Consider the following 15636-nt stretch of genomic DNA (forward strand, 5'->3'; position numbering starts at 1 on the left):
CAAGATCAACACTGTCGCTGAGAGGTAAGATGTTTAACTCTACTTAATAAATTCTAACTACAAGGGCCTTAGGTCTCTCAATACTGTTAACTGAACCTAGCTTTTAAGTACTGATTTTTTTAAATTTTGTTTTCAATGTCAAACAAACCTTTCTTTATTTGAGCTAACTGGCTTATTTGGTACTAATGGACTGTAATGCAGTTTACAAACCCCACATTTGGCCAGAAAGGATTAAAAGACCATATTGGGCGCAGGTAGCCCTGCCCTTCCAGCCCTGAAGAGGCTGCTCCAACCGGAGGGGTTGAAAAGGGAGCAACCCAACTTAGCAGGGGGAGGCTGGGAAGAAAGACAGACCTACCCTGAAGGTTCCTGCCAAAGGCGCTGGAGAAGCCTTCCTGAGGGAACAGGTCTATATGCTGAGTCCTGTTGGAGCTGATAGCTTGGTTTATTTTACCTTATTTGGGACCAGAAGCTGATGAAGGAAAACAGTGGTAGGAAATGACCCAGGGAAGGTAACTCAGAGGACCCTCTCTCCCCTGAGGCCAAATGCTGCTGATCCTCCTAGGGCCTGGGCTCCCGCATCATTGCCCCCATTACTGGGTGGATGCTAACCACTAGGCCTCTGAGCCCATCAACGACCCTATTACATGGATATTTACAAAAGAAGCCTAAACTCTGACCTTTGAGGAGGCAGGAATGGGGATTGGACATTCAAAGGTGTGGACACAGGGACTAGTCTCCCAAAAAGTGAGCAAAAAAACTGACTGTGGTCAGCGAGAGTACAGTTAGGAACAGAGGTGGCATCAGCATCTTGTGCCATTCCATCCTTTCATGTGGTCATGCTACTACATACAAGACCAGCCTTAGGGTTTTGGGAAGAGAATAATTTGCATTTTTACAAATATCAGTAATACCATCAGCTTTCTCTCCTGCGTGGAAAGAGAAATCCAGCTTCTTGTGCTGGCTTTAATGTATACTTGTCAACATTTTAAAATTAGAATTAAGTGGACATGCCTGCACATAAATGCATTATTCACCTGTTAATTTTGTGTTATTTTCTCTGTCTCCAGTGTTGGACTACCTAATCCTAAATAGCCAACAATATTAACATAACTTAACTGCTCAAAATCCCACCCTCTTTCTTCTAATTTAGAGATGTAAGATTTCTCTCAGAATATAAAATTCAACTAGTCAAACTTACGTAGGTCTCTTCTTGCTTATTTACTTCTTCCAATTCTTTATTCTCTTTTCTCTTCTTCCATTCTATCCATCTTCATGAATTTTCCATCATTACTCTCTAATGCTGTTTTCTTTGACAAGCTAGTTTTCATTCATACTCATAACCATTCTCTCCGTTCAGGCCCACATTATGTTGCCTCATTTCCTTTCTTCCTCTTATTCTATATCTTGCACTTCCACAAATTTTCATTTCACTCTCTCACACTTGGTCCTTCCTGTGCTCTACTGTCTCTCCATCTCCTCATCTTCCTCTAATTCTAATATTTAGCACTTAACAGCACTCTGTAAGCATTGATTAATTAATAGTCACATCGTCACTGTGAGGATATTAACTATTATTGTCCTCGTTTTACAGATGGGAAAAAAATTGACCACAAAGTGATCTGGAGTCTTTCCCAAAAGAGGAAGTAACATGGTCACAAAGGCTAGCTGTCGGAGAATGTAAGAGGGACTTGCACAGGTGTTACAGGAAAAAAAAAAATCTGTGACAAGCTTTAAACATTAGCCATCAGCTTGTACCACAAAATATTCAAGGCTCAGTAACAAAAAGGTCAAATAGGTACTTTTTAAAAAGGATTTGTTTAGCCTTGACATTTATGGGGTCCCAAAACCTGAAGGGAGGACATCTACTATGGGCCCCAAACGAAAAGGAAAATGACTTCGAAAGGGCTAGGCTGTGATTACAAATCACTAGCAGCCTTTTTACTTCCAAATGGCTCCTTTATACTGAAAGATCTTCTATAAAGGATAGCCCTTCAGAAAAAAGAAACCTTAAGATGTTGATACAGGGCTGTCTAGACTAAAAATGTCAAGACATTTCAGTCTAAAATAGCAATATTGTTTTGACAGTTGGGTAAACAATACTGGACTTCCATTTATTTACTTGATATGATTTTTTCCACTTTTTTATACATTTCTGTATTTCCCTTAAGCTTTGGTTTTGATGGATCTGTAATAATCATAATTTATTTCTCTCAAATTAACTTCCCTCCCCTCATTGTTCCAATAAGTTTAGAGTAATATTTATATAAAAGCTACTCTGAGCAAGGTTAAAAGGCCTTAAATAAACGTAAGAAACCTGCAGTAAAAGGATTAAATGTCAAACATCTAGGCACAAGAGAAAATCACAGATGCACTATCAGTATTATGATTAATTCCTGAAATGTGAATGCTCTTGCTCAAATCATTGTTATTTTGGTTTTATACAGTTTGGTTTTTTTATATTATCTTGTGGTGGATTATAATTTGCCATATACTCTTATAATTTGGTTAAATTACAGTAATTTTGTTGAATGAAGCTTTTTGTGCAAAGCCCAATTTATTCATTTTATTCAGTGTCCATTCAAGGCAATAATTATGTTCTCTCTGGATGAGTGGAGCAGAGTGGGCATTGGGAAAAGGAAGGAAGTCAGAGAGGAAGTGAACAGGACCTGTCAAATAGTCATACTCTTTTTTTCCCTATAACTTATTCAACAAAAATCTTAGAGAAACCTGGTTTGGGAAAATGGGTTTTTATTTGGATTGTCTGATTGTTTACTCCTCCCCGAAACAACCTACATCCAACTTAAATGGAGTTGACTGAACATCTACTGATCTAATTAGCAAAATTACCAGAAACAGAGCATTGCGAAGAGCAACTAGGATAGCAAAGGGTTGGAGGAAATTAATCAGAATAAATTAAAGTAATTAAATATGTATAGTTTTTATAAAAAGAAGCTGTGGGAAATCTGATTTTGTGGGCAAGCACATTTTTAATTAATGGATAATAACTGAAACCAGTTTCAACATAAGAAAAAAATTAAATGGTCAGTTCATCTAAGGAGGGGAGCTAACTTCTAAGAAGAGTTACAAAAAGTACTACAAATTATTGTGGTTTAACAAGCACCATCTTGGACTAAATTCAAATGAAAAGCAATGTAGAACTTGTTAAGCCTTAACGTATTTAAAATTTATAACAAAAAACCATCAAAAATACATTTTTCAGATTCTGTAGAAAAGAGTCCTCAGAGCCAAACTCTTATATGTCATATTTCAATCAAAAGTGCTCATTAAAAGCTAAATAAAAAACACTTGAAATCGATCTCCTAGGGAGCAGAGGGTCAGTGTGAGCAGCCCCAGTCATCATAAGAGAATATGGAAAGCAAAGTCACATACATTCCCACTTGTAACTTAGTTATTTGAAGATGGTTTCAAACTAATGGTTTTGCCTGGGCAGCACTGCACAGGAATACCCATTTTAAAAACATGGTATTGAGTCCTGCTGATTTACAGAGAATTTTAAGCAACTTAAAAAAAAAAAATCATGTTTCCACCTGTTCCAAATTAGCCAAGTAACTATGTTTAAATAGTTTTGTACCTTTTTTAAATGGTTTTGTTAACCAATTTAAAAACAAGTCCCACATCCTGCATTCCTTTACTCACACAAGTAATCCTATTCATGTGTGCAATCCTTACACTGAAATCAATGGGATCATATGGGTATTAGTTACACAAGAAAAGGTTTGCAGGATCAGTCTCCAGAAATATAGTCAAGACTCACAAAAAGAGGTTACAGTAACTGACAGACACAGCCATGGTTGCACATCTAAAGTAACTTTTCTTTTTATAAACTAATATGCTTCTAGCTTTCCCAGTGGTTGTGTGGAATATAATTACACATTCACTCTAGAAGTATATGATTAGTGTGCCACTGTCTTTTGCATAATCCAGTCTGTAATACAAGTGATAAGAATAGCATTTATTATTTTTGAAACTGCTTGTGCAATGCAGCCACACTGATGTGGTTTAGAAAAATCTAACCAGAAACTTTATTACAAAAAGACTTTCAGGGCATAGCAAAGTCTCTTTTTTCTATAGACATCCCTTAATACTTCACATCCAATAAAGAACCTGAAAATTCAGTTTACTGACTCATTCAGTTCCTAAGCAGAAAAATTCACAAAATGAATAACAGTGTGTTAAATAATTTTAAATTGTTTAGACCTTTTTAATAGTTTTCAAATGAACAACACTTTCAGACATTTCTAAAATACATCCTATTTAGTACCTTAGTTCTACTGTCCTTCATATTAATATTGCACATTTATACCAGATTCTCATTCATACCTGGAGTCTAGTCCTACTGCAGTGAGAGTTGACTTTATTGGGAGTTTTGACATTGACTTTAGTAGGAGCAGGTAATGCCCATAGTGAGTAAAGGTAGCTTTGAAATATTGCTTTAAAGAGCTCTCTGGAATAGGACTTTATCTACTAAAGCAAGTTTAGAGTGGTAAAAAACCAACTTTAAGTCATTTTTAAAGATATATAAACATCAAGACCAATCTTCATATAAAAATGTTACGTAATTAGAATACTTCATACTGGTTATGATTTTTTGTTAGATGCCGCAGGTGTCAGAAACCCTGTAAATTAAATCCATGCATTTAATACACTAATCATTCTGAGAACCAGTCACCAGCAGCAGCCACCACAGACAAAGCTAAGGAACTATTAAAGGTGAAACCTGGTCTGGGTCTAGAAAAGGTACATACTCCTTCTTCATGAAAAATATTATAGTGCCTGTTCTCTGCAGGAGAGGTAGAAGTGTATGTGATCCCAACGTATGGATACAATGGTGGTTATGTGGTCCTCAAGAGGTACAGGTGTATGTGCCCTTGTGTGTATGAGTGGGTAAGTACGCAGGTGATGTACATAACCCCAAATGTGTGTAGGTACAGATTGAATCGCTCTAAACTGGCACTCCCTGGTCTGGCAACATCCGTGGTCCGGCATAGGTACCGACTCAGTGGGTGCTCCGGGGCTGGAGCACCCATGGGGAAAAATGACCGGGTGCGGAGCATTCGCTGTCGCTAAGCTCCCTCCTTCTCACACACCAGCGGCCCTGTGCTTACCAACTCCTCCTCCTCCTCCCTCCCAGCCCTTCTGGAGCACCGCAAACACCTGATTCACAGCATGTAAGCTCCAGGTGGGGAGGGAAGACTGGGGCCGGCGGCTGGGACCCCGGGCAGGCATCGAAGCCCCCGGGTGGGGAGCCATGCTGGGTGCAAAGCCTGGGGGTGCTGCCTATGGAGACCCGTGCCAATGGAGACCCACTGGCACCCTACTTCCTGTGCCTATGGAGACCCGCCCGCACCCTACATTGATCTCCCATAGTTCAGAAAATTCCCTGGTTCAGCACCAGTCAGGTCGCAAGGGTGCCGGACTAGAGAGGTTCAACCTGTATTTACGTCCCCCAGGAGCAGGAGTCTATGTGGGTGGGTAGTCACCCACTCCCCACCAGCTGCAGCACCACAACACAACCAACTTCACTGGGCATATGCAAGAGTCTGAATAGGTAGCCCAACTGTATGGGGGGGCAGAGATATGAAGGGTTCGTGGAATATATCCCCATACTAAGGGATGAATTAATGGTTTGCATAGAGGCTACCTGGAGGAAATGGGTATAAACCCCCGTGTGGGTTGTGGATGTATGACTACCCTCAGGGGTAATGCATGGCGGGGGGGGCCTGCCCCCTGGGTGGATAGCTGTCAAGGGACTGGAGGTGCATGTAGGGGTGGGTACATGCAGAGAGTGGGCTGCAGTTGTCCCCGGGGGTGCATGCAGAAGGTACTAGTCTTAGAAGGGTGCATGGGGGGAGGCCTCAGCAGGTATGAGGAGTGCAGGTGGCACATGGGGGGGGGTACAGGCGGGGGGGGGAGTGAGGGGTGCCCGTCGCCGGGCGGAGGGAGGGGATACACGCCGGGGGGGGCGGGGGGAGTGAGGGGTGCCCGTCGCCGGGCGGAGGGAGGGGATACACGCCGGGGGGGCGGGGGGAGTGAGGGGTGCCCGTCGCCGGGCGGAGGGAGGGGGTACACGCCGGGGGGGCGGGGGGAGTGAGGAGTGCCCGTCGCCGGGCGGAGGGAGGGGGTACACGCCGGGGGGGCGGGGGGAGTGAGGAGTGCCCGTCGCCGGGCGGAGGGAGGGGGTACATGCCGGGGGGGCGGGGGGAGTGAGGGGTGCCCGTCGCCGGGCGGAGGGAGGGGGTACACGCCGGGGGGGCGGGGGGAGTGAGGGGTGCCCGTCGCCGGGCGGAGGGAGGGGGTACACGCCGGGGGGGGGGGGAAGTGAGGGGTGCCCGTCGCCGGGCAGAGTGGGGGCACACACTGGGGGGGGGAAGTGAGGGGTGCCCGTCGCCGGGCGGAGGGAGGGGGTACACGCCGGGGGGGGGAAGTGAGGGGTGCCCGTCGCCGGGCGGAGGGAGGGGGTACACGCCGGGGGGGGGAGTGAGGGGTGCCCGTCGCCGGGCGGAGTGGGGGCACACACTGGGGGGGGGGGGTGAGGGCACACACTGGGGGGGGAGTGAGGGGTGCCCGTCGCCGGGCGGAGGGAGGGGGTACACGCCGGGGGGGGGGATGTGAGGGGTGCCCGTCGCCGGGCGGAGGGAGGGGGTACACGCCGGGGGGGGGGATGTGAGGGGTGCCCGTCGCCGGGCGGAGGGAGGGGGTACACGCCGGGGGGGGAAGTGAGGGGTGCCCGTCGCCGGGCGGAGTGGGGGCACACACTGGGGGGGGGGAGTGAGGGGTGCCCGTCCCCGGGCGGAGGTACAAGCGGGGTGTGCCTGGGGGGATGCCTGGGGGGCTGCCCGCCCCCGGCTCACCTGCCCGCACGGTGTCGGAGAGGTCGTGGCCGGGCGCGCCCCGCGGGAACTCCTTCAGCTTCCTGGCGCTCAGGCTGAGCCCCCCGGAGTGCGCCGCCTCCTCCAGCGCCCGCTCCAGCGCGCGGCTCAGCGGCAGGTTGTAGCCGAGCGAGCCGCCGCCCCCGCCGAGGTGCTGGGGGTGCAGCGCCCCGGCCGCCGCCAGGCCAGCGGGGAAAGCCGGAGACTCGCCTCCCAGCGTCGCCATCTTCCCGGCCTGGCCGCGGCTCGCTGGGCGCGCGGGGGCCGCTGGGGACCGGGACCGGCCCGCGGTGCTGCCGGGGCGGCAGGGGGCCGGCAGGGCGCAGCACGGCGCGGAAGCAGCGGCCGGGACGAGGGCTCCTTCTCCGCTTGCCAGGCGGCGCCGGCCCAGCGCGCATGTCCCGCCGGCTGCCCCCGCCTCGGGGCCCGGCTCAGGCAGCGCCGCGGCGGCCCAGCGCCACCTGCCGGCCGCAGCCCGGCGGGCCTGCTCCGAGAGCCCGCAGCGCGGCCCGCCTGCCGACCTCCCCCGTGGCGTCCTGCCCGCCTCAGGAAGCGCCCCCTCATTAACCCCGCGTTACATGTAAACCCGCTCCTGTGACTCGTCTGAGCGCCCGAGTTCAGCGCAGCCCGGGCGGGGAGCTGCCTCCAAAGCGGCTTCTCTGCACCCCTGTGCCAGCGTTCAGCCCTGTGGCTACCCACCCACCGAAACCGTCAGGCCACCTGCCACCCCTCTGACCTGTGCCTGGCAGGCAGTATAGGAGTTGTGCCTAGCACTGGGAGGGTCACTCTGAACAAAGGAGATTTGGGGGCAGGGGTAATCACTTATTTTTTTCTCACGGTCCAAATTTCTTGGTCAAGGTATTGTCGAGGTCCGGGCTCCAGAGAAAATAATACAAAAACAATAATAATTGTAAGTAGGTAGAAAGAGTTCTCACTCCATTCAGAAGCATCTGATGGTCCAGATTTGGCCTACGATCTGCCTATTGACTCACCCTGATTTAGTGTGTTTCACTAAAGCACAGCAAACATCCTGCTCAGCCAGGGAAGAAACTTGAACATCTCTAAGGGCAAATCTACACTACAAAATTAGGTTTATCTAAGTTATGTCAATGTACAGTAAGTGACTCGCTTTTGCCTGTCCACGCTACACTCCTTGTGTCAGCACTTGCACTGATTTAACAGTGTAGGGCATTGTGGGAAAGGCAGCAAGTCAATGTAAGCAACACCATGTCTGCACTGAGACTGTCGCTCTAATTACATTGCCCTAAGTGATACGCCTGTCGTGGAAGTGGAGTAATAGAGGCCCAATGCGCACCTAAAAATTGGATCAGCCTAGCTACATCACTCAAGAATTTGAAAAATTTCATGCCCTATGCAACATAGCTAAGTCAACTTAATCAACCCCTGCAAACAGAGTTGGCTGGCAGAATTGTCCACTGCCTCTCACAAATTACCTACTTCAATGCGGGGAAGCCTTCTGGAAATGTAAGAAATATCTATGCCACAGCAGCACCACTGCAGCACTGTAAGTATGCCATTGTAGGTGCTGTAGCGTAGACATGTCCAGAATCAAAACAGTTTAAAGCCAGAAGCTGAGACCACCAGATCATCTAGTCTGGCCTCCTGGCAGTCTAAGACCAGACGGGACCACCTCCTGGGTCAGATCAGCATCACCCAGTATCTGCACACTAATCCCAACAACCAAAATTAGGCCAAAGCATTACAGCCCACAGAAGACTACACTATTATGTGCCATAGGTAGAGAATGACTCCACAAGGAAAGAATAGCTGTCCATGCCTCCAAAATAAGGAAGACTTAGGTTTGCTTCAGTAAGTAATAGTTACAAAAACATAAATACCAAGTTTGTTAGTTAATAAAACCTAAGCATGAAAAAGCATGGCAGTGATAATCAGTGTGGTTCTCATTGATAACACTTTTCATTCAAGTGACTACACTTAATCTTTTAAAAATGTATACGTTTATATTATTATCATTGCAGGGGACTGGGGCAACAGCAGCAGCTGTTTAAAAAGGCAGCAGCAGCATGGAGAGGGATGTTATGTACGCTGGATAGCTTCTCAAAAGGGAGCACTGAGGAACTTTGAGAACACTATTTTTAGGAAGTGCTTGATGAGAGAGGATTGTGTATGTGGAGGAAGGAATAAAACCTAAAAGTTGAACTGGCATCTGTGTACAGCAGAAATGGTTCCTCAAAATAAGGGCTGGTTAGGACAAGTTGTTTAGATAAGGCCTCTTTAATGCTCTGAAAGCCATTTTCACAGGCCTTTGTCCATATCACCTTTTCTAACCTTCCCTTTTTAGTAAAGTCTGTTATTGGAGCAACAATGTTGCTAAACCTCTTTACAAATCTCCTATAGTAGTTGGCTAGGCCAATAAAGGATTGGACCTTTTTTGTTCTTTTAGAGACAGGCCAGCTTTTTATAGTTTCTACTTTTGAGGGTTCAGGGCTAACCAACACGTTGCCCACCCTGTGTCCCAAGTATGACACCTCTGAGACTCCCATCTTACATTTAGAAACCTTAAAAGTTAAGGTTAGCCTCTCAAAGCCTTTGCAACATAATTCCCACATGGTCTATGTGGTCTTGCCAAAAACTGCTGAAGATGGCTAGATCATCTATGTTCGCCCTGGCAAAAGATTCCAAACCCTGTAGGACTTCATTTATAAGCCCCATGAATGTGGCTCCTGAATTTTGCTATTCAAACAGTAAGACTTTGAATTCATACAGGCCAGACTCCACTATGAAAACAGATTTTTCTTGGCAGTCAGTATCAAAGGGAAACTCCCAGTACCCTCAAGTTAAATCCAGGTTTCAGAGTAGCAGCCGTGTTAGTCTGTATTCGCAAAAAGAAAAGGCATACTAGTGGCACCTTGGAGACTAACCAATTTATTTGAGCATAAGCTTTCGTGAGCTACAGCTCACTTCATCTGATGCATTCAGTGGAAAATACAGTGAGGAGATTTATATACACACAGAACATGAAAAAATGGGTGTTATCATACACACTGTAAGGAGAGTGATCACTTAAGATGAGCTATACCAGCAGGAGAGCGGGGGGGGGGGGAGAAAACCTTTTGTAGTGATAATCAAGGTGGGCCATTTCCAGCAGTTGACAGGAACGTCCGAGGAGCAGTGGGGGGTGGGAGAAATAAACATGGGGAAATAGTTTTACTTTGTGAAATGACACATCCACTCCCAGTCTCTGTTCAAGCCTAAGTTAATTGTATCCAGTTTGCAAATTAATTCCAATTCAGCAGTTTCTCGTTGGAGTCTGTTTTTGAAGTTTTTTTTGAAGGATTGTGATTTTTAGGTCTGTAATTGAGTGTCCAGGGAGGTTGAATTGTTCTCCGACTGGTTTTTGAATGTTATAATTCTTGAAGTCTGATTTGTGTCCATTTATTCTTTTGCGTAGAGACTGTCCGGTTTGGCCAATGTACATGGCAGAGGGGCATTGCTGGCACATCATGGCATATATCACATTGGTAGACGTGCAGGTGAACGAGCCCCTGATGGCGTGGCTAACGTGATTAGGTCCTATGGTGATGTCCTTTGAATAGATATGTGGACAGAGTTGGCAATGTGCTTTGTTGCAAGGATAGGTTCCTGGGTTAGTGTTTTTGTTGTGTGGTGTGTGGTTGCTGGTGAGTATTTGCTTCAGGTTGGGGGGCTGTCTGTAGGCAAGGACTGGCCTGTCTCCCAGGATTTGTGAGAGTGATGGGTCGTCCTTCAGGATAGGTTGTAGATCCTTGATGATGCGTTGGAGAGGGTTTAATAGTTGGGGGCTGAAGGTGATGGCTACTCCTTTTCTTTTTAAGTTAAATCCATTGTGCTTATGAACTTCGCTACACACACACAAACCCCAGTGTATCTAGCAAATCTTCTATTCTGGGCATGGGGTAAGGGTCAGGTTGTGTGATAGCATTCAGCTGCCTATAATCCATGCAAAACCTCATGATTTTGTCCTTTTTGAGTACCATAACAATAGGGGATGTCCATGGGCTTTTAGGTCTAGTAACTGTTCCCATGGATAACATGCTTTCTTCCTTTTCCTCCTCTTGAATCTGCTTTTGCATTTCTCCCTTAGCTCTGTATGCCCTGCTAGAGCTTGGCGGGGACCTGTGGTTTGAATGGAGTGCATTAGTATGTCAGTGTGTTCTGGCTGGTTTGAGAATATCTGCCTGTGGTGCCTCCATGAAGCTAATATCTCATTCTTTTGGGCTGGAGTTAAACCCTCTCCCATTTCAGTGGTTTCCAGCTGCGATTCCTCTCTGCAACCATATCGACCAAAGGCATAGACTAAGTCTCTTCCTCAGCACAGCAAATCATGTTGACAGCTATCTCCCTCTTCTGGTAAGCCTTCAACCTATTAGTATGCGTTATTTGCATATCCTCTTCACATTACATGTAACTTCATTAATTCTCTCCACTACCTCATAAGGTCCGTTCCAAATATCTTGCATCTTATTCCTTCTCACAGGATCTAGTGTAAGCACCACATCTCCAATTTCAAATGCTCTTTCCTCAGTATGACTAATAGACAAAGCCTTCCGAGCTTCCTGACTTCTCTCAAGATTCTGCTGAACCAGATCCATCATGTCTTGCAAGCTTTCTTTGCATTGTGACAGATATCACTGGCTCTTCTGTCACCTCAGTCATGAATCAGATCTAGGGGTCCACTGACCTGCCTCCAATAAAGTAGCTCAAAGGGAGCAAATCCTGTAGATTCTTGGGGTACACTTCTATATGCACACAACAAATATGACACCCAGACCTCCCAGTCATTCTGGCACCTGTCGACATACATTTTTAGCATAGCCTTCAATGTTCCATTAAACCTTTTTATCAAACCATGGGTCTCTGGCTGGTAAGGGACAGCTTTTAGGCACTTTACTCCACACATCTCCCATAGCTACTTAAATACAATCAACATAAAATTGGCACCACAGTGTAACAAATTTCCTTGGGAAAACCCACTATGTTAAAATAGATTTCAGAGTAACAGCCGTGTTAGTCTATATCCGCAAAAAGAAAAGGAGTACTTGTGGCACCTTAGAGACTAACCAATTTATTTGAGCATAAGCTTTCGTGAGCTACAGCTCATTTCATCAGATGCATACTGTGGAAAATACAGAAGATGTTTTTATACACACAAACCATGAAAAAATGGGTGTTTATCACTACAAAAGGTTTTCTCCCCCCACCCTATTCTCCTGCTGGTAATAGCTTATCTAAAGTGATCACTCTCCTTGGAGAGTGATCACTTTAGATAAGCTATTACCAACAGGAAAGTGGGTTTATTTTCGGGTTGGGGGTGGGGAGAAAACCTGGATTTGTGCTGGAAATGGCCCACCTTGATTATCACCTTGATTATCATACACATTGTAAGGAGAGTGATCACTTTAGATAAGCTATTACCAGCAGGAGAGTAGGGTGGGGGGAGAGAAAACCTTTTGTAGTGATAAACACCCATTTTTTCATGGTTTCTGTGTATAAAAACCATCTTCTGTATTTTCCACAGTATGCATCCGATGAAGTGAGCTGTAGCTCACGAAAGCTTATGCTCAAATAAATTGGTTAGTCTCTAAGGTGCCACAAGTACTCCTTTTCTTTATGTTAAAATAGTAAACAAAGCTGTAGCCACTGTCTCTGACTCAACCTTAGGCAAAGCTACAGCTTCAGGGTATCTGATGACAAAATCCATCAACACCAGAATATACTTCTTTCCATTCCTGGAAGGCTTAGGGAATGGTCCCACAATAGCCACAGACATTCTGGCAAATACCTCCCAGTAATGCGTAATGGCTGTAGAGGTACCTTCTTAGGACCCTTAAAGCCCTGGTGCTTCTGAAACAAATCACAGATTCTGCAATACTCCCTCACTGTTTCAAAACAGGTAAGGCCAATAGAAATTTTGCTTCAATCCGTCACAAGTTTTTTCTATGCCCAGATGTCCTGCAGAGCGACCATCATGAGCCAACTTTAACAAAACACTTCTATATTCCTCAGGCACCACAAGCTGCTTGCAGATCTTACCATGAGGCTGCTTTTTCCCAGTAGGAGGTTCTCTGTACAGCAAGCCATCTTGCATGACAAATCTGCCTGTTCCTTCCTCCACTGAGGTGAGGTTTTGGGCATCAATTCTGGCCCTTTCTAATGAAACACCCTCTTGTTGGGCCCTAATAAAACTTCTTCTGAATTTCACCTAAATTCAGAGCCACTTCAGCCACAGTCTCAACTGGCACCAACCGAGAGATATCCTTTGTCTGTTCACAGATTCCGTCGCTATCACAAGTTACAGTATCCATATCAGAGCCATATTTCCTTTGTGACCTGGTTATGACATTGACATTGCTAGTCGCAACTACAATATCACTTCCGATCAAAACATCTGCAGGGAGGTGTTCCCTAACTTCAACTGTCATATCACCCCTCAAATCTTCCCACTCTAAGTGGATTTTTGCTAAGAGCACCTTTACCGTATGCTCAGAAAGTGCCACCAGGCTCATGCTTTGATCTGGCAAATAATTCTCCTCCCAGATTAATTCCTTTTTAACCAAGGTAATGTCTGAGGCAATCCATCCAGTACACATAATCCCATTGACCCAGGCACTCTTTATGAACTTCTCATTATCCCTCTATGTCTCAACCATAACATAATTAGTGAGGCTACACTCCTCCCTCCCATCGGGGATTACTAAAGTGGTAGCATAACACCTGCAGTGTTTGTGTTTGGACTCAAGCTAGTGGTGTTAGCATTTATATGGCTAGTCTGTACTTCCATATTCAAATGGATTTTGGTTGAAGCATTGCTGGTTTGGGGATGTTTTTGTCCCTACTGTTTGGACAATTTGGCTTTATATGGACAACAATTCCACACAAGTGCATATAAGTGGTTTTCCTCTGGGGTAAGCAGTTTTAAATTCTGGGTTTGTGTAAGATTTTCTAACAAAATTGAAGCTAATCTCATTCTTGAGCCCATCCTCCCTCTTAAACTGATGAATAGGAATTGTTTTTCCTTGAGGCTTATGCCGTCCATGGTTTCTATTCTCTTTGAAAGCACCTGAAATTTCTGCAGCTTTCAAAATGGTATCAGGGTTTTTAATCACACACTTCAGCTCTGATATGATCAGGTGCTATTTGAAGAAGCTGTTTCATAGCAATTAAATCAATCACTTTAACAAAACTATCATAAGCCTTTTCCCCCTTAATCCACCTTTTTATATACCCAAGCCATTTATGAACAGTCTTAACATAGATAACATTATCAGATAGGCTGACGTTTAGAAATGTTAAGCTATCAGACTCAGGAGTAGCTTTAAATCTTTGCAATACAGTTTCTTTAAAATTTACATAATTCAAAGCATCATTTAACTCCATTTCATTAAATACATTTCTTGCCTTTTCAGTCAATCTGGTGAGGAGAACAGGCATTTTTCTCTCATCTGGAATTTGATGAATATCACAGAGTCTTTCAAACACAGAAATTCCTCAACATCTTCATTGTCCTTATAAGTTGGACAAATCCTTGACATTGAGAGGAGAAGAACTTCCAGGCAGTGACAGACCTTTTTTCTCTTCCAGGATTTTGAGTTGGAGTCTGACAGTTTCCATCTCAGCTTGCAGAAGTTCCATTCGTCTCCTGTGAGATTCTCTCTCTCTCTCTCCAGCTTCTTTTTCCAGCTGGACCAAGGCTTCCTTCTCTTGCATTCAAAGTTCTGCCATTTCTCTCTCATGCTGAAGATGCTGGCTCTCTCTCAGGGCTTCCGGTTTGATTGCTTCTGCAGTGGCTACATCTGTGAGAGGGGCAGACCAAGACCCTGTTCTCTGGTCACTGTCCATGAGCAAATCTCTCATTTTCTGATCTGAGGTGTCCCCTTTAAGTGTTATTTTTCTATCTTTGCATAGTTGTTTAAGCTCTTTTGTGTTCATAGCCTCATATGATCATGGATCACTCATTGTGTCTAACTTTAACCTTTAAACACTCTCACTATCACATTTTAAATTTGGAATAGTGTGGGGTTCTGATCCAAAACCCAAATGATCTGGTTCTGTGGATCCTGCCAACTATGCCAGTGTGACCCAAGGTGCCTAGGATAGCCCACACTGAAAATGCCATGCTCAGGGGAGATTGCAAAAAGGAGAGCAGATTCTCCCCAAACCCCAAACTGATGGTTAACACTGTAGTTAGATTCACCAACTAGTCACAAACTGTGCTCCTGATTCCCCACACGGATTATCAAGAAGCTGGGGGTGAGGTTGGCGGGGGGGAGAAAATCACCCAGTCCCCTCTATTGCTTTCCAGTCTCTGGCTGCCAATCAGTAAATAGGTTCAGTAAAGTGAGAAGTTATTTAAAACTATATTCACTATGCAAAATGTTCTTCTGATCCCCAAAATAATACTAGTTTGGATCTTACCCAAAATACCATGCTGCCAGCCAGTCCTTTAGTATCAAAAACTAAAGTTTTATTATGAAAGAAAAGAACAAGAAGAGAGTTGCTAAATGGTCAAAGCAATCAGATACATGCATATGACTTCAGAGTCCATATATGAGGTTCTCAGGAGCATTGGTGACTTTGCTCGCTTGTAAAGTCCCTCTGAAACACATCCAAAGTTTGGGGGGGGGGCGGTCTATAAATCCTTTGTTCAAAGCTTCAGTTTGTAGAGAAGTTACTCCAGAGGTAAGAAGCAGGATTGAAGACAAAATGGAGATGATGCAGTTGC

General features: G+C 45.4%; 1 protein-coding gene across 18 annotated transcripts in view; it reads right to left on the reverse strand.

Annotated features, from left to right (window-relative positions):
- LRCH1 (leucine rich repeats and calponin homology domain containing 1) overlaps positions 1-15636 on the reverse strand; it is a 256777-nt gene that overhangs the window by 222891 nt on the left and 18250 nt on the right. For 4 of the 18 annotated variants that reach the window (XR_006283764.1, XM_043522418.1, XM_043522443.1 and 1 more), the window contains exon 1: positions 6876-7271. The exons of 1 other annotated variant lie outside the window; for it this stretch is intronic. Coding sequence is in view for 10 of the 17 variants with exons in the window: in XM_043522418.1 (XP_043378353.1) it covers positions 6876-7119 (244 nt within the window). In the remaining 7 variants the exon portion in view is untranslated. Of the gene's footprint in view, positions 1-6875; positions 7275-15636 lie in introns of those variants that run through there. 13 more of the 18 variants (XR_005224567.2, XR_005224562.2, XR_005224563.2 and 10 more) reach the window with 5 other exon arrangements.

The sequence above is a fragment of the Chelonia mydas genome, chromosome 1, assembly GCF_015237465.2.
Source record: "Chelonia mydas isolate rCheMyd1 chromosome 1, rCheMyd1.pri.v2, whole genome shotgun sequence".
Classification (NCBI taxonomy): domain Eukaryota; kingdom Metazoa; phylum Chordata; order Testudines; family Cheloniidae; genus Chelonia; species Chelonia mydas.